The 20,270-nt window shown below is 34.8% G+C and overlaps 1 protein-coding gene across 1 annotated transcript in view; it reads right to left on the bottom strand.

Annotated features, from left to right (window-relative positions):
* Positions 1-20,270, bottom strand: part of ESR1 (estrogen receptor 1) — a 104,218-nt gene that overhangs the window by 41,131 nt on the left and 42,817 nt on the right. Inside the window, 2 exon segments of the mRNA XM_056488587.1 lie at positions 5,157-5,492; positions 17,149-17,265. Of these exon segments, the coding sequence (XP_056344562.1) occupies positions 5,157-5,492; positions 17,149-17,265 (453 nt within the window).

Genomic DNA, 20,270 nt, shown 5'->3' with positions numbered 1-20,270 from the left:
CAACAATCGCATATTCTTTTTGTAAATTATTTTAAGAAATAAATAAATCAGGAGGGATCATTACTTACTGTTTACTTAGAGTAGAAATTAACGAGCGTTTCTTGGAAAGCTCCAGGGTTCAGCATAGCTGAGGACTCTAAGACAGATATGTTCATCCAAGAGTGTAAATTATTTATCAGCTAAAGAAAAATAGCAGGAAATGTTTTTATAGACGGATCATATCTTTTATAAATAAAATATTACTGTTTAAGTATTTAATTTCCTAAAGTTTTGGCTAAAAAATATAACGATTATTACTGCAAATGCTCATTTTTGCCTTTCCATTTGCCAAGACCAATAGAATTTCAGCTTTAAATATTTACTATCAATTGAACTTGTACAGTATTGAATGACCAGTAAACTCCAACATATTAGTAGTTATAGCTAAAAAAAATGTTACTCCTTCTTGCCTGTTTGGTGTCACTTTTCATCTATCAATACATGTCAAACAGGTAAGCAATATTACTCATAGTAGATAAATTTTGGTTACTAAAGATAATTTTTTGAGCCAGCTTACTGGGAAGTCCCAAAATTCAAATATTTGAAATTCAAATATTTCATACTCTGAAAAGGCCTCAATAGGATCAACCTTGTTCAGCACTGAGAATTTTGATTTTAAAAACACTGTGTACAGATGGGACTATGACTCTATAATGTGTGGAGTAGCAATCTTAAAAAAAATTTTGGCTATGCACCCGCATAATGGCATCAGCAGCCTCTGATGAATTCTTCAGAATCTCTCCCTTCTTCTGGACAACGAAAAAAAATCTGGAAAGTTACAGAATTAGCTTCAGGAATTTGCAAAGAAACTGGTAAGAATAATAAAAAACTTTGAAATGTTGCAAGGTAAGTTTAGAAAACTCTCAAAGATGTATTTCTGAGCTCACTCAAAGGTTGTCTGAAGAAAGATATTATAGTGGTTCTCTAAAGAAATATTCTAAGTGGTTCTCTAACTACTTTTCCTGTCTTAACTCTGTTTCCCTTGATTGAAATTTTATGCAAATATAATGATGCAGTTTGAACAGATTCTTTTAATGTCTATTGCCAGGAAACTCCTGGGGAAAGAGTGGGACATAAAGCTGCAACACTGTGGCTTGGAAGATGAAATGGGAAAGAATTGTGTATAAATCACATTCCAAGGTTCTTCTTGTGGCAATAGGAGCAGCTAAAAACCAGACCCTTCCACCTGGAAGAGTGGAAAAATTACAAATTACTGCTTTCAGCAGGAGCCCTAGCAATAAGTAAGTCCAGTATTGAGCTACTGAATTTACTGTTGGCTCCTGTGACTGATTCACAGCATCTTCTTCCTCTGGTCCTCTTGTCTGTATTCTTTACTTTTTCTCACTGTTGGAGTCTCCTTGTTGCTTGGTCAGCTTGTCCTGATGTATTTATCTCCCCTTCTATATCTCTAACTCTAGGGACTCCACAGAGTTTGAAAACCACTGCATTAGGATACCTCTTAAATTTCCAATAGCAGAGTTGTAATTCAGACCTTGATAACTTTTTTCTTCTGCTATAATTTTCTTCCAGTCTTCAGCTAGTGAAATCACTGCCTGTATTTTTTTTTTTTTGTATTGTTTACGTTCCTCCACAAGCACTTCTGCTGAATTTTTCCTTCTCAGCTTTGGTTTTTTCCTGTCTGGCACAAGCTTCTGGTGCATATAAAATCTCCCTGTCCTTTAGAATTAGCTCCTCCAACCCATCTTTCAACAGCAGTGTCACATTGGCTCTTCCTTTTCTCTTATTAGAAGTTCTGTACAGTAGGAAATACACACTTTAAAAAAAAAATAAAAGGCACTACAAGTTCCTAACTTAAAAAAAAGAAACTTGTATGAGATGTGTTTTTTCATACAGCACCCAGAAGCTGGAGGAGGATGGAAATGAATGTGTTTTTTTTTTTGTTTTACAGATGTAGACAAGAAAAACTGAAGATGCTTCCCAGATGAAGAAAATGCAGGGATAGAAAGTTTTAATTTCATATTCATATTCAATAATTTTAATTCTGCTGCCCTTCATAATCATTCTATTGAATGATACAGCTCAATCTGATGTTCAAATTCAAATGGTGTTTACTTTATTCCACTATAATTTTTGATGCTTATCTCTTACATTCATGGTAATTAATTGAAACATAGAAATTAAATTAGCAAAAAGCAGCTGCAAAATAAGATCCTGATGCCTATTTTCATTTCTCTTTTTCTTACAGATTTGCTTCCTCTGTTTTTCATCTAAGAAGCAGGGGAGCAAAGAGTATCACTTCAACATATTAAAGAGAGAAGCCATGGGGTGAGTTTTTTAATAATATTTTAGAAATCTCCACAGCAAGCCTGTTAGGCAAAGGAGAAGAGCCTGTAAAATAAATGTTTTGAAAGGGTTATTAAAAATTATTACAGGAATTGCAAGCCATTTCTTTTTTAAAATAAGTGTAAATTATTGGCAGGAGGATTTCTACACTTAGAAACTCTATAAACATTCCTACACCTATAAGTTATAAACACATACCACTCTCATCTAAGACATCTTTCCTTCCACTGCAAGCCAACTAATTTTTTTTTCAAGGTTTGGTGCCACTAAAATGCACTGTAAAATTGTGGCTATTGGCCTTTTTACACACTGTTCCTGATTTAACAGAGTAACTTAGAAAGTCAAATAGCAAAACAATATCTTAAGAAAATAGCAACCCCTGTGGCTTTGAAATAAAGAAAAAAAAATCCAAACCCAGTGCCAAAATGTTTATCTCCTCGGTTCATGAAGCCATAAAATAAGTACAGCACTGTGAATCATCTCAAAACTTCAAAGCCTGTATGCCCAGTGTACCATTTTAGGGCTATTAAGTTGTACAGCTACTGTACTTGTAGTAAATAGTTATACAAGATTGTAGCAGCACTGCCAAAGATTTCACCCTTGCAACAAAATCTTCTTAAAGCTACACTCTTTACCATGAGTTCACTGCATAAGCTTGTAATGTCTCTTACCATCTCAAGATGGTAAAAAAAAATGCACAAAAAATGCTTGGTTGATCACACTGAAAATGCCAGCTCCATTTAGAAAATACAGTATTCCACATAAGACATTAAACTAAATACACAGTAAGGGAATAATGAAATACAATAAGTTAATTCCTTTGACCTAACAGCATTTTTGTAGCAGAGTAATGATTTTGCTCATTTTATTAAAGACTATTCTGAATGGTACTTTATCTCCAAGATGTTATGTAAGTCAAGAACATAAGAAATCATATGATTTTTGTTTTTTTAATTCTAGCCAAAGTTCAACAGTGCTATATAAAACCTCACCTGCTGCAGTACTTATTAATGTATATACATGGTCTAGTCACCTGGCTTGGTTTCTCCTTAGGAGCTATTTTGAGAATTAATGTAAATTTAAATGTAGAATACTTTGGATATACACAGTTGATAATCTTATGCATTTGATTTTCTGGTGTCAGATGCTTTCTTAAAATTTGAAGCTTATATTTAGTAAACCTGGCAATTTTTTTTATCATTGTCAGTTTTAATCATCTTGTGACAGACAGTTCTAGAGAAATTTATGAATAAAAAAACAGATCTTGGTTCTCTGACAATGTTACTTCATTTCTAAACACATTTTCATTAATTACACTCTCAAAAAGTCATGGAAACAAAATGTTTCCAGTTGGACAAGATATGAATTTAGATTGTGGTATATTCATCTTGAAAATAAATTAATTCATTTTAACAGACTTAGACTAATATATCTCTAAAAATCCATAGAAAGGTAATTTCAGAATAGCTTTAACACTATGCACATTTTTCAAAAGCACTTTTGTAATGGCATGATGCAAAACACACCTAAATTAACAGAGCAGAAGGGCCCTTGACTTGAACAGACTGCAGATCAGGCTTCAACCACCGTGACTTTGTCAAGAATAAAATTCTCAAGTGATTTCTTATAAGATATGATGAGAAATGAAACACACAGAGGTTCTCACTGATCACAGCTGGAGCCCACAAAGTGACATGTGAAAAGTGGCTAAAAGGGAACCCATAAGGACTGGAAAAGACATGGTTGTTGATTTACCAGGAACAATCGTTCCAAGTTTAAATGAAGGAAAACAGAAAAATGGCATAACCTGGGTGTAATTCTTTTGATGTAATGCACTATGTGAGTGAGAGCTGTGTTAGTCATCTCTAGCATCCCTTTCTTAGGCATCTACATAATTTTAATTAAATAAATGGCTACAGTAAAAACTTAAAATATCAGAATTCCAGTAAATTGTGAAGTATAAATTACCATTTATGCCAGTATTTTTACCATGATAAAACCACGATGTGCAATAAATATCTTACAAATTTTTAATTCTTAACTAACAAAGAGTATTTGTGTAGACTGAAACTTTGAAAGGTGATGAACTTTGACTATAAAACTACTCTCTCATTTAATTTATATTGATTAATTGAACTACATGAATGAATATATAACATAAAGTCAAATAAAAATGTTACATATTTCCCATAGTTTTGTAATTCCTTTTGGAAAAAGAGGGAATAACAGTGCACCGGAAAAAAAAAAAAAAGAAAATCACACTAAAACTGTTATTCTGGATTTGTTTTTCAAACCCAAAATTCATGGAAGATCTGTAATTCACAGTGAAAACTATAACCCAGAAATTAAATAAATCACACTAACACTTATGAGCTTAGTAGTGATACTGAATTAATGAGAGTAACTTTTTTCTAAGTGGATCAAAATACTTAACATAATTTGATTAGATCAAATTCACTAGATTTGACCAATAATCTCTCTCAACCTTTAATTTTGCTGAGTTTTGTATGGAAAAAAAAAGGATTTGCAAACAAAACACTGCCCAGCATTCAATAAAGTGGGGAAAATACCTCTTCTTGAATAAATCTTTCCTCAAAAGTCACTTTTGTTGCATTTTAGCATTTTATTGACCAGATTAACATTAACATTTTTTAAAGATGTGAATTTGGTTAATGTTTTTATACTTAAATGAACAATTTGAATTAAATAAGAATAAGTAGTCAGAAAATCAGTACATGGTCTTTTGGTTTGGTTTTTTTTTGGTGTGTGATCTACAGGTTTTTTAGTTGACTAGGGCTTTTTTTTTTCCTTACCTGGAACTCTCTTTGCCCAGTTGATCATGTGCACTAATTCTCTGTCTGCAAGGTTGGTCAACAGGGTCATCATAGAGGCTTCATTGAATGGTCTGTTGGGGTCATATTCAGAATAAACTATGGGTGGCTCAGCTTCCAGCAAGGCACTGACCATCTGTTCTGCCGTCAGGGACAGGGCTGGGCTGTTCTTCTTGTTATGCTTAACCACCAGAGGACTTGTCCAAAGGGTGGGAGCTCGCAGCTCTGTTGAGGAAGCCTCCCCATTCCTGGAATCCTGCTCCTCTCTTTGGCGTTTTTGTTTCATCACTCGCCCACCTCTGCGGTCTTTCCGGATTCCTAGAGACACACAAGAAAACAATGAACTCCTTTCCTTAAGTATTGCGTGCACTTGGCTTCAGTCAACAGCAGATGCTTTTGATAGACCCAGGCAGCATTGACTCTTGATTTATTTTCTGTAGACTTCTTCAGAAATCTTACGCCAGGAGTTGGACAGAAAAAAATGTGCAGTGTCAGAAATAGTGGAATCTTTCCTAAAATTTACATCAACTGGGCTCTGTATAGATGCCTTAGCCCCACAAAAGGAAGTCAGTTTTTGGGAATAATTATATATTTCTTTATAGCCCAAAACTTCAAAATATATCCCAACCTCTATCAGGCCATTATTTTATAAATTACCAATGATAAATTAATGATATTGGTCAGTCAAAAGGATCACAGGAGCAGCTCTCAAAAACTATCTAGAATATTTTGCTTAAGGTCACCAATTATTCTAATTAAACATCATCCTATTACTGAGCCTGTGATCTTCATAATTATATAAAAAACACTCAGGAAAGTTCCCATTGTAAGATGAGCTTACACAGCAATAAAGAATGCCATTTAAGTAGATAAACATAAATATGAAAAGGAGAGATAATTGTGACCTGAGATTCTAATGTGGGAGACCTACTGTCAAAAGGCTGAAATAACCATAACAGAAACCATTACTGTCATTACTGCACATTTCTGCAATGTGCTTTGCACTGTGTGACCCTGAACCTTGGGATATTATCAAGTCAGCCATACCAATTCAAACAACACAAGACCTTTGCAGTAGAACAAAATCTCCCTTTGTGGAAAGGTTACAAGAAAAATATAATGATAAAACCCACGTGGACTCTGGCCATAAAGGGAAGGTTAAGTCTGGCTCTAGTGGAGGAGTAACAGGCATTTTGAGACTGAGTCAAAAACTTAAATCCATCATCAAGTGGAGGCAAGGGAGGACAACCAAGTAATAAGGAAAGCACACAAGGAATTAATATGAGGAGAAGGCAGCTTATGATGTGGCTTATTCTCATGTAATACGAAAATCAAGCACTAGTCCCATCTTGAAATGCAGAAGTATCTACAGAGAATAAAGATGCAAACCATTCGAGAAATGGGGAAGAGAAAACATTTGAAACAAAACCAAAACAAAATAAAAATGCAAGCACTCACTACAGGTCTTTCTAATGGCTGGGGAAAGGGAAACCTAACATTTGCTCAGCTCTCTTCACACCACAAAATTTTAAACTTTAAAAAACCCATTCTTGGTCAGCAGCATTTTCATCTCACATAAAACATGCTTTTATTTAAATGTTGGACCACATCAGCAGGTGTCCTTTTCAGCCTACAAGAGACAGGGAGAATCTTTAAATCTCTTTTCCTCTTTCTTCAACTATGGTGAGATTTTCACTGAATCAGTATTTGGAGATTAGGTGTTCTATGTTTAATTCATTCAAAATCTAGTGGGCTTTGAGATTCTATTCTATTGATCTATTCAAATAAAGGAAATTCAGTAAAACTTTCATCACTCTTATTACTTAACCTATCTACATTTTCCGATTCACTAAACTGTTTCTAAGCCAAAACTTTTAAGTGTGTTGCTGTTCCCATTTTTCATTTAGCAATACCAATCTTTCCTACCACTAAACAGTTTCTCTTAAGGTGGGGGAAGGAGATTCTTGCTATTCAGAAAAAGACAAGATTTATTCTGGCCAATTGTCACAATACAGATATTCTCTCTGGTAACTTCCTTGAAGTACTCAGCAGCAGGCACGCTCTATCTGTAACAGATATTTTTGTTGTATGATTTCTATCAATTTAATGTTTTTGAATTAAAATTGCCCAGTGAAACATGTAGATATAATGACATGAACAAGACCACATGGTTCACAGAAACTAGGGCATTTGTTAACTTTCTCACATTCCAAATTTTAAGGCTGCTCATCTAGAAATTTTCTTTCAAGGAGAAAGCATCCTTGGGGTCTTTGGTGTTCAACATACTCATAAACAGATAGGCTGACATAATTCATAAACAAGAAGTTGGGGTTAGAAAAATACTATAAAAACATCAGATAAGTTTAGAAAGTAAATAGAAGGCTAGAAATTACTAGGAAGGGAAGGGAGGACAGAACAACTTCATAAATCACAGAGTTTATTGTCGTTAGGCACACTACAGTTCTGTAGAACACTGCATACAGTTCTGTTCTTCCCAAATTAAAAAGAGATATAAAAATAAATGAAAAAGGGATAAAAGGAAAACAAACAAGATTATTCAAAATGTGAAACAACTTTGTTGTAAGAAATATCTAAATTGACTTTATCTGCTTGGCCTGCAAGCCAGATACAAAACTACGAAACTGGGAATTGCAAAAAGATGAACAAGGTACAAAACACTGAAGCTTCTCTTCAAATAGAGGAAGATTTCAAATGAAATACCCCATGCAAGGTGTGAATAAAAACAATGTGAATAAATTAGGAGGTGGTATGGTTAGAAAGCTGTAGGCCAAATGTGATAGACAACAGAATCTATTAAATGTTAATATATATAAGTAGGGAAACTTCAGCATGTTCTGTCTCCATCACATAGATTACTGGAAGATCAGAGGTTTTTTGGGTTTGCTTTTTACTTAGTCCGGGCCTGCCTTGTTAAGTAAAACAAGGATCTGATGAAGATTTTACATAACAGAGGAAAGGGGGCAAATGTGCTTACATTTTTACATATTTAGCGGTTTAAAAATAAACCAGATGTTAAATAACAACATTAGTTTTATTTTTAATTCATCTGAAAGCCTACCACTCGCTTTTCTTCACCTTAGAACAGAAAGGTGCTACATTAAGCAAAGTTGAACATAACCAGTTTGGAGGAGATGTCCCACACAAATTTATTATTTGCATTTTAATTTGAGATTTTAAAAACATCAACCAACCAACCAACTCTAGCAATTTTACTACTGGATTTTGTAGAGACTAAGTCTGAAAAATAAGTAAGAGTATGCATTCTTTCTGCATCACATCACCAGCTTTTATGATCACAGACAGAAAGGTCTCTGAATCTGTATAAGTATCATATTCATCAGAGATTTCTAGAACTTTCTACGAGCTCTTTACCTAAGCCCTGGATGGATAAACAACAAACTTATTCATTTTCTTGGACTAAATAGGAATGAGTAGCTCTCTGAAAAATGCAAGTGTTCCCAAATCTCCTTCAACTTAATAAAACTTTATCTCTGTTAAAAAGAGATAATAGTGATGCACAGTCACTAATTCCAAAAAAGGCAACTCTATCAAGCTACAATTTCCTTACCAAAACCACAATGATTCTGTAAGGGTTTTTTAAAATATATGAATGCATCCATTTTAATTCGACAGTTCAGCCACTAAAGGGACCTTCATTGTCAAGTGCTATGAAAAACAATATTCTATCAAAAATTGAAGTGCTATGCGTCTTGAAAAAGCTCTAAAACAATTTCCATTTAAGTTTTAAAGCTGCAAGAGCCAAGATTCCACAGGCAGTTTTATAAAGCTTCATATGTATATTCAGTTGGACTTTTGGGCATGGAGACAGGTTTCAAAACTGCTAAGTAATTATATAATCAAATCATTAGAACCTGATCAGCAACAAAATTCCACATGGACAATAAAATTGCATATGACACTCCCATGGCAGGGGATTAGGAGCTAGATGATCTTTAATGTCCTTTCCAACTCAAGAATCTGTAAGTGCATGCTTGTTAAAGAAATGTTAACCATATGAAATACTTCCCTAGTGTTTTCCCACATGTCATTAAAACAAGACAAAAAATAAATTCCAGATCTTTAAAACAAAAAATCCGAAATTAAAAATGCACTGAATGAGCATTGAATCTCAGCCATACAACAGCCATTTTTTCCTGCCTATTACTAATAACAAAGCCCCACTTTTACAACTTCAGTATTATTTAAAATATTCAAGAATATTTAGAGGAAGAAAAGGAGGAGACCAATCAATTTGCTTGGCCATGTGTGAATTTACAGAAAAATGCATTTTTATTTGAAGACATAGGTATAATCTCAAATTTTATTCAAGTTAAATATATTCCCTGTGAACTGGTTAGAAATTTGTTAGAAATTTGATCAATCAACAACAGATTGTAGCCACTTTCTTTTTTTTTTTTTTTTTTGCTTGTTTGTATTTTGGTTTGGGTTTTTGGGGTGTTTTTTGGGTTTGTTTTTTGGGGGATTTTGGGGTTTTTTGGTTTTTTTCTTTTTGTTTTTTTCTTTTTTTTTTATTTAAGAGAACAACAGAAAAAAATGGAACTAAGATTGAGTTTGGAAACAGTAATGGGTAAATGGTTTACCACCTAACCTCCCAGCCTAGAACAACCTTTGAACCAGAGGTTCTTTGTCCATGCTTCTGCTCCTTGTCACAGACCCCAGAGAAGAGAGATTTGACATTTCCATACACATGTAATAATGCCTTGTAGCATTAACAGCCTATAATTTTGTCAGTTTGTCAAAAGAGTGTTTCAAAGGTGCTTGGAAACACCTTCTCTTCTAAACAATGTTGTTGCTCTTCAAGACCAACCAACGTCATCGGTATCCTGTTGAAAATTGCCAGAGAGAAAGAATTTCTGTTTTAAAGAGAAAGAATCTCTACTGTTTTGTGAAAAAAAAAAACCTGCTTGGCAATAAAAGACAAAATATATGTGGTAAGTAAAAAAAAATTATAAAAAAGAAGGTGTCTGTCAGAGAGGCAAAGAGTCAATTGCCCCACTGATGATTAAAGTGTTAAGGGAGAAGGGCATAACAGAGATGCCACACAATCCTTTACATCAAAGGAAGAAACCAGATTTTCCTATAACATAAACCTACCTTTCTGAAACTGAAGTTGGGTTTGAAGAGGCCAAGAATTTAAAAGCCTCTCTTCAAATGTCAAGTATGGGAAGGATTTACTAAACTGTTGGAGAAGACCTCTGGGACTGAGTCCAGGCTCACTTTGGTGTCAGTGCTGCCATTAGACAAAGTAAAGGACTGAAAAAGTAAAACAGTGTGAACAAGACAACAGTTCCCTTACAGACACAAACCTGAGTGTCTGAGCACTAATGGCTTGAGAATTGTAATGTATCCCAGCATGATGGCCCTTCTAAGGTGATTTTAAAGACTTTTGAGAATTTTGGGAACTTCTCTGCTTGAATCTTACTACATAAATATATTATTTGGTCGCAGAAAAGTAACACCACTTTCCAAATTCAAATCTTATAGCCTAATAAATACTTCTTTTGAATATGATTCAGACAATCAGCTGCTTATTTCATTCCCATTTCTCTTTCAGAAAACGAAACAGCAATGTAAATTGTGCTGAAAACCCAGGTGGGTTGACAATTAGTTTAAATGAGAAACATTGTCTGAAATCTTCTAAAAAGATTAATCAGAATTTATTGTTTAATCTCAAACAGACCTGCCCTCCTAGTGACAGTACTTAACAGCCTGGTTTCTGACAAGGATATCTAGACACTCAGTACTATAAAAAAGTAACAGATTTATGTTCAGTCTGTGCATCTGGATGTTACAGTCTTTACAACTCCTGAGTGCTGTATGTCTATATATGTGAGTTTTTTTCAAAAAATATCTCTCATCCTCTTTCAAACTGGGGCTTATTCCTCTTCCATAACCAGGACCCTCTTCTGTTGGAAACAGAGGAGAGAGAGAGGGTTTAGATTCAGATATTCTCGTTCAACTCCTGCCTTTGCTACTAGTTTACTCATTGACCAAGTCACACTACGTATCTCAGTGCCCCAGAACTCCTACTAAGTAAAATGCAGATCATAAAACTGGTCTACCATGTAGTCTTAAAGACCTGGTGACAAAAAATAGCTGTTAACAAGCAGGCAAATGTCATTTGGGGTCACTAATGACTGTTTATAATGCAGAGTTTGAGAATCAATGATCTATTAAATTAAAGATGAAGATGCAAGGCATGATTCATCCTAATCTTTATTTTTGTATTCAATCTTTAGCAGTCATAGCACATGTTTTAAAGATCATCTTAGGACACGTAGAAGTGAAACAAGAGAAGTTCAATTAGTCCATCATTCAAATTAATCCCTTTCAGTGCCAATATTCCTGATAAACTCATACCAAGTTTTGGTTACAGTAAGTATGGCAACTGCTCCATTTCTAGACAATATTTATAATGAGCCTTTAGACATTTCAGGGATCACAATAAAGCCTTTAGAGGAACATTTCCTACCTTTACATCAACCATTATTTGGGAAAGCCAGTCATTTTAGGACAATGAGTCCGTTGTTATAAATCTCAAAGACAAGGAATTTATAACAAGAAATTCCTACATTTTTTAAATGAATTAAGTTAATTGAGTATTGAAGGTGTTTGGCCTGATACCAGGACTGAGTGCTAGAACAGAACTGTAAATGTCTAACCAAGAGAAGAACCAGAATCACACAATCACAGAATCATGGGCTGCTTTGAGTTGGAGAGGATCTTAAAGATCATCTAGTTCCAACCTCCTTGCCTTGAGCAAAGATACCTTTCATTAGACTAGGTTGCTCAGAGCCCCATCCAAGCTGGCCTTGAACACGTCCAGCTATGGGGCAACATCTCTGAGCAATCTGTTCCAGTGTCTCTCCACCGCCTTCAGGGAAAACAATTTCTTCTTAGTATCTCATCCAAACCTACCCTCTTCCAGTTTGAAGCCATTAGCCCTTGTCCTGCCACTAAATTATCTCGTATAAAGTCCCTCTTGAGCACTCTTAAAGCTCTAGACTCTTTTTTTACATATCCAATTATAGCATATAACTAAGCATAAGACAATCTGTCACATTTTATCCCATTTCCACCTGACTGCAAAAGGTCTTAACCATGTATAAATTCATTGTTGAATCTGCTTTCAGCAGGTGGCTCACCAGAAGACCTCCTAGATTTCCTTCAAGCAGAGATCATTTTAGAAAGTGGAATAGGAAGATAAATAATTTTTGGCAAAGGTGTTCACAACAATGGTCTCTCTTTCTAATTTTGGGGACAGAACACAGGAATATTGTATTTTGTGACAATTTAATGGCAGTGATTCTCTTCGCATGTGTGCAAAGAAAAAAATGCTTCACTAAAAAATGTGATTTCATTTCCACCTTATTTTCCCAGAAAACTGTAAACCCAAAAACCTTTGCTTCAAATATGCACGAGTACATGATTTCAGCCCAACAATTACAATTTTAAAGAGTACATTTCCTCATACATTTATCAGGCCCCACCTACACAGTTATTTGGCTGAGTACAGAACAGTATGTCTAATAAGTATCATTGAGGTTCTCCTCGAACAAACCAGAATCATTTCACATCCACTATCCATTTTCCTTCATTCACTAATTTCTCTTTTTAATATAATAGTTCATTAAAAGATAATTACATGAAAATGTAGAAGACCTTGAGCCTGTCCAGTGGTTGCATCAGACATCAATTTACTTCTACTTTTGAGAATGATTTTAATAACTCTCTAGCCTTTTTTTCATGAATAAATATAGAATTCAGCAAGGAAGCATAACTCTTTCCATTTAAAGACAAAATTCAGCAAGGTACTTCTCTGAGAGAATGGAAATTTTTTTTCATTTCCCTGTAAAAATTTATCTTAAACTTTAGCAAGACTGTCGCACTGAACCAGACTGGCTTAGAAGGGCGTAACTATTTCAAGAGAATGTAAGAGAAAAACTGAAGCCTAGAAACTCCAGTCCCTAGAAGTTAATGAAAGTTTCTACAGCCAAATGGCATGTGGTTTTAGCACTCTGTTATGGCCAGCAGAGTGTTTCACTGTATTGCAGTTTATGAAGTGTTCTCAGACAATTTGTGAGGGTAACACAGAAGGATGTAGGCTGCAAATGTGCTGAAACACTGTAACTTCATTATCACAACCAACAGTACACAGAATCTTCTCTCTACAGCCTGAGATTTCAGGCTGTTCAAAGACAGTAAATACCTCATCTTATACATAATCACCACTGAATCTAGCACATGAGCACTCAAATCCCTGATGGCCACATTTCCTGTGATTCCTAACATGGAAGCCATCAACTTTTGACAATTGGGAGAATTATGTATCTGTCAGGGTGGTTAAACATGGACTATCAGTCAAATAATTGATTTTTCTTTAGGAATCTGGCATTTAGCATTATGGCAATTTTTTGCCATAGCCAAAAATTCTACTAACACCCTGTTGCTCTGATTCTACACAACACTTAATGAAAAAACTGTTTTGTCACACATTGAAAGGAGTGGAAGAATGCAGCATGCTAATTACTAGAAACTCTCATTCTCTTTCCAAATTATAAAAATAATTAATTTAAAAAAACCAATAAAATAAGGTGCTTTTGGTTTTATAAAATGGGCCCAAGTCATCAGTGAGTTTTTAAAACAATGGAGAAACAGAAAACTAGGTCTGTATTGGAGCAGGGGTCACCTGCACCTTATGTATGGTTGGGGTGTCAGGGTTGCAGCTGCTGTAACAACTCCATTTGAAAGCTGAGACCCTGCATCATGTCAAAGTTGGAGCACACTTCTCCAAACCAGAACAGCAACAAGCTTCAAGAAGGCATCAGTAGATTGTAAACAAAAACAAGGCTTCTCTCCCCTGCTATGGAACAAAAGTAAAAGGGACACAGCAAGGATCTTATTTGATGTATCCACTTTATCCTCAAATAAAAGCAGAGCAGCGCAGACGAAATAATAACACATAATTTTAAGGTCCTTTGGGTTTATTCAGAAAGAGAGGATGAAGCATTTGGGCAAAATATCACAGCTGTAAATTATGCCTCAGATGCTGACTGCATCAGCAGAGATTCTTGCAGTCTAATTGTCTCTTGAAGAAGCACAGTAACAGATGCAGAAGGAAACACTTGCAAACACAAGAGGAGAGAAAAAAAATAACTCTTCAGTACTGAAAGAAGTTTTTAAAAGACCCAAGAACAGGGAAGAAAAAAAAAAAAATCAATAACATTTCCACAGGAACTCATAAGAGGAACTCAAAAGTAAATGTTCCTACCACACAGTTCAAGGGCCACTTGAAGCCTGCATTTTTTCTACATGAAGCCTCTAAACCATGTTTCAGTTGTGTCCACTCTACTAAAAATAATATATATGAACTTCTTCATTCTGCATTAAGTGACTTTCTGTGAGGAAAACCTCAGACACCATATTCCATATCTTATGTTTAGAATTAACCAGAGTTTACTGAATGTCCAGTATTAATATCAGTTATTACTCATATAACTTAAATGGCAGATAAAAGTCATAAGTTGGCAACTTTTACAATTTATTGAGAAACCACAGCAAATTTAGGGAAGAATAAAAACTGGGATTACGTTTAGGGGAAAGTAAGATTACATGTGTTTTCCACTGTATCTAAAAGTTATATCATCATAAGCAAATTGTGGAGACAGAGATAAAAGTGAGATAAGACACAAACAAATATTCAAGTGTATGGCAGAATTAATGCCTTAAAAAAAGGTAAATCCTTCAACATGAGGTGATTATTTAAACTATTTAAACTAAAAGATCCAGAACTAGGAATTACTGGAGAACAGTGTGAAGCTTGAACTACAAGATTTTAATATGGTGAAGAAAAGTTCTATTATATCTATTAAAAGATGAAATCTTCATAGCTTTCCTCAGAAAATAAAATTTAAAAATTAAAAACATTTAAACATTATCATTTAAAGGTTAAGCCAGATGACACAACAAGAATATTTATTTAACCTTTATCTTCATCTCAGAGAAATGGACAATCACAAAGATCTAGATTTAGAAGAAAGGTTTTTCTTCCCCACACATCTATGTGGATAACAGGGGATCAATAATGACTCCAGAAGAACTTTTAATGTTTTAATTCATTTACATTAACTTTACCTTCTCTGAAGTCATCTGCAGGTATGACAGATTTATTACTTGTAACTGAGGGATCTCACGATTTTTTTCCAAGACTTCATAAAATAATTGTTTTTAAACTCTTGCCTATGAACCAGTGATGGACTTCATGCACTATTAGTAGTTCAGTTCCTGTAGTGACTATAAAATCTTACAACATTGTAAAAGGAAAGGAAAGGATGAAATCCAGATGACTTTTCTCAGGTGAGAACATGAAATAGAACATTTATATTTGAAAGAAAATTTGAACAGAATCGCAGTATTTCTTTGGCACTACTTTAACCTAAAAAATGCTGGTTGAGAAATCTTTATAATTTTTATGAGAATAGAACAGTTACATATAGAATAGTCAAAAATTAGAACCTATTAGAACCTGCATCCTAGGGAAGAGATATGAAAAACATAAAACTGGCACAGTGTTTCATTAATTAAATACACCCAAGTGTAATTGGATGTAAATGTGCTAAATGAAAAATGTAACGTCATCAACATAAAGCATAATTATAAATCCTAGCTATGATCTGCCATATGTACAATGGTCAAAACTAAATCTGCATGGAATATTCATGTATGGATTCTCTGGTTTTAGTTTGTCTTTCTTGAACCTCTATCTTTTCAGGATCATAGGTATGATATTAACTACCTACCCTTTGAAGAGTTCTAGCCATATAAACCAGGATGTTCAGATTAATACACAAGATCTCATGAAAAAAAAAAATCAAGCATTGTTTTAACTTCTAGAAGCAAAAGCAGATTTTACATCTTACTCCTGCTTGTTTCCCAAAATTGAGACTAACAAAATCAGTGTTGGCTCTTTCCTAATTCTTGAGTTGAGAAAAATGCAGATCCAATCTCGAGTGCAGCAGCTGATAATTTTTCCTTTAGTCTTTCCCTTTTTCTCCTAAGATTCCCAGACTTTCCCTACCTTTGCTGGACTTAGAAATGATTTGTTGAGGAAAGAACAAATGTGATGAGCTACTCTTCTCTCTTGCACCAGACTTTCCGTGGCATAAATAACCATTAGGTGTGCCAAAGAAAGGAAGAACCAGTCTGCAATCTAACTAGCTCTTTGCACACAAAGTACATGGGACCTAATCCCTTCTCTGAGCACTTACTAGCTTGATACATTTTTCCTACAGATAGAGGTTTCCATACAGCTACTGATTACTCTTCATTGATAAAAGCAACATGATATTTTTAGCAGGCTACAACAAGCCATCATTATCACATGTGTTCCAGGAAAGTGGCATTTGTCTCAGATCTTATAAAATTAGTAAGCCTTTAATATTGTTGGGTTAAATTAATTCACTAAATCTAAAACATGTGCACAGTACCAGAGCAGAGACATTAACTTTCCCTTCCAGGATTCACAGAATAAGAATTACATATCCAGAAATTTATTTAACAGACATGGACCGATTTTAGACTACCAATGCTCTTCACACTGAACTGTAAAATCTTGTGTTAAATTTTGTTCATCAGGATCTGAAGCCTTCCATGAGACACCAAAAAATATTGCGTTAAAAATAATAACAGAGGAGTTCTAATTCTATTGAAATCAATGATCCTCTTACTTTTAATGCAGATTTGGACAAGATAACATGATAATCCGGAACTTCTAATTTTTTATTTAATAAAACATTTTTTATTTAATAGACTTCAACTCAATAAAATCAGTAGCTTCCTCCTTTAGTTAGAAACCATATCATCTGCCCAATGAAGTTAAAAGGCAGGAAGGCAGACAGCAGTGCTAGAGTTGTGATGATGGCTCTGTACATACCACCTTTCATCATTCCCACTTCGTAGCATTTTCTCAGTCGGCAGGCCTGGCAACTCTTCCTTCTGTTCTTGTCAATGGTGCACTGGTTAGTAGCAGGACACATGTAGTCATTGTGCCCTGTAAAACCAGAGGGAAAGTAAGGACACAGTTATATACAGACATAACAAAAATTACTGTAACACCTTGGCAATAAAAGCAGGCTTACCATCATAATCTCTCATATAAGTGTTGATACAGATTTTGAAACTAACATTTCTATACCACACATTTATTCACAAGTTCTTTATATTAGGACTTCTGTAGACTAATTAAATAGTGAGCAATTAAAGCAACCACAAAAGAGGATATATTAATATGAACAAGTGCCTTGACTTCCTTGCTCTCAGGCTGAGAAATACAATGCCATCTGGTTTTGTGTGCCTGTGCTGATGTTTAATCAATAGACTGCACAAAATTAAAAAGGTCTACAGACAAAAGATTTTATCTATGACAGTCAGGGCCAGTTAGGAAAACAAACAACAACACAGGAGCAACAATCCTCAAATGATTAATTGTACCTCAGGGATAAATCAGTCACTAATTCCAGCTGCCTGTCTACTGATTTGTGCAAAAACTTTTTGACATGACAAATTCTAAATTGCCACATGCTGAAACCAAGCTAGTTACTGGTATCTTCCCCTTCAGAACTCCTCTTCCTCATTTATTACTCTCTATATCTCAATTCTCAAAACAAGTATTTTTAGCATACCATTATTTGTTACTGCCAAAAAACATCTATTCCAATTTGCTCTTAGAAAATGTGTGCTTAAATCTGCTATAAATTATTTGCCAACCACTGACAAAGGTTAGCAAGGATGAAAAAGCCTCTTCTAAATTATCTCATTGGTGCTCTGTAATCATCTGAATACAACTAAGGTACAGCACACACACAGAAAAAAAAAAAGTTACTGCAGAACTGTTTGTTCTTTCTTTGAGGTCAAGGGATCAGCTTGAGGTAAAGTAGAGTGGAGGTTTCACAGAGGCCTTGGTCTCATCAAATCATCTATCCTTGACTACAAATTAGAAAATAGAGTAAAAATTACTATCAGATTACACCAGGAACATCTGCTCTCTAATGCTGCATAACTGGGATCTCATCAAGATAAGTATCCAACCTCCAGACTGGTTAAAAGGGCATAGCTGACTATGCCCTGTCTCAAATAGAACTACTGTTTTTTTAGGTCTACTGGACAGAACAAACAAACACTGGAAAAGTCTGTATCCAGGTGCTTTGCTCCAGGACTGTGGTAAACAGGTACAACTGAAGCACCATCTCAGCCCAGCATGAGAGAAGGCTTTAATTTTCAGTTCCTCTGGTAGGATACAGACTGTTCTATATCTATATCTAAACCTTTCACATGTAAGGACACCAAAAAAATCAAGTCAGATAGAAAACACCCTCAACCACAAATGCAGTATCTACAGGGAAAAGCAGCAGGAAAAGAAAGCCATATTTTTAAGAAAATGCACTTATATTTAGTCCCACTAAGCAGCAGTGGGTGTAGCACCTGACCTCAATCACCTGCCTTTTTTCATTAGCCAACTTTGGAAATACCATGAGAGAAAGATGGGAAATTTTAATTACTATTTTTAAAAACAAAGAAATACTTTGAAAGAATAGCTAATCTTCTTCCTGGTGAAGCCAAAAGGTAAATTCACATGACAAATGGGTGCAGATTTTGGAATCAGCAAATACAGAACATCTTTTAGATCTCTCTAAAATAAGCAGATAAGTCCCACTTAGGTAAGAGCTGAAATCATTGATGGATTGACTGATATTCATAGTGTTCAAAGGTTTTAAAAAATAAAAGTGATGGAAGTGACTGCATGCAAAAACCAAAAATCAAGTGTAATCAATATCATCAGGGCAGCCATTCTATTTTTGCTATGCTTATGTGGGTGATAACCTTCTCTTTGGCTATGAATCTGTATTTACTTGTGCAAACTGTGAGTGTTTGAAAATAAACACTTGGCTTGTACAATAATACATAAAATAATCTTATTTTTAATAGACCTGCAGTTCCTACATTCATATCACAAGATTTTTCCTTTTGAAGGGCTTTATTACTAATTTATCATTTAAATGTTAGCATAATTAGCCTGTTTTCATGCACATGATCTGCACACCTTAGACAATACACTGTTCACCCAAAGTGCTTTCTTTAGTGACTTCACAGAATAAACAATATAAAGTCTGGCTGCTAAATACAGAAAGATCTGCGTGTTCTGGTCATACTTCTGTAGATTGCTAGTATCATTGTTTTGCCTTTCACATTTCTTGTAAATCTAGGAAAAAGATAGCACATTTAACATTTATCATAATTTTTGGTTTATTTTAACCAACATTCCTTCAAGAGATGGGAAAACATAAGCAACCTGAAGAAAATGTTTGATAATTTGAGTATACAATAAAAAAAAAAATTATCAATTTAATCAGGAAAGAAGAAAGAAACAAAGGGAAGAAGGAAGGCAGGAACCTTTCCTGCTTTTCCACAATACTATCTGATTTCAAGAATTTAGTTGCTGCAAGTGAAAAAAGAAGACACAGACAGACTAGAGCAGTCTAGCTTGGGGTAGTATGGAAGAGAAAAAGTCAGGAAAACCCAATTAAGGAATAGGCTATTTGCTAAAACAAGTTTTACTTTAAATTGAAATAGTACAGAACTAAATAATCTTGATGTAGGTGAATTGTCATTTAACTATTTTACCTTTTATCTAATGCTTAAAGCTCATCTCTCAGCAAAGTTGATTCCAACCAATCTGACCTACTAGAATGGATTTCTCACTGGTAGGAATCATCAGCATGAAAATGGGACACATCAACAGCTGCCCTGCCCTTTGTTTTCATGGTATCCAAAGCATGGAACATGCTAGATGAGAGGGTAACTTGAAAATTGGTATCACAGGAACACCAAGAGGAAGAAATGCCTTCAGTGATCAATGGTACTTGTAGAGGAAAGCATATGTCACTGGGACTCTGTATCTTACTGAGGCTTTTAAAAAATGAACTGTCAGATAACCTGCACAAAATTAAAGGCAGTGAATTTGATAGGGTGGATCCCCTAGTTTTAATCCCCCAAATA

Source organism: Oenanthe melanoleuca, chromosome 3 (genome assembly GCF_029582105.1).
Source record: "Oenanthe melanoleuca isolate GR-GAL-2019-014 chromosome 3, OMel1.0, whole genome shotgun sequence".
Taxonomy (NCBI): Eukaryota; Metazoa; Chordata; class Aves; order Passeriformes; family Muscicapidae; genus Oenanthe; species Oenanthe melanoleuca.
The sequence above is the reverse complement of the archived record's forward strand: the minus strand, read 5'-3'. Positions and strand labels throughout refer to the sequence as shown.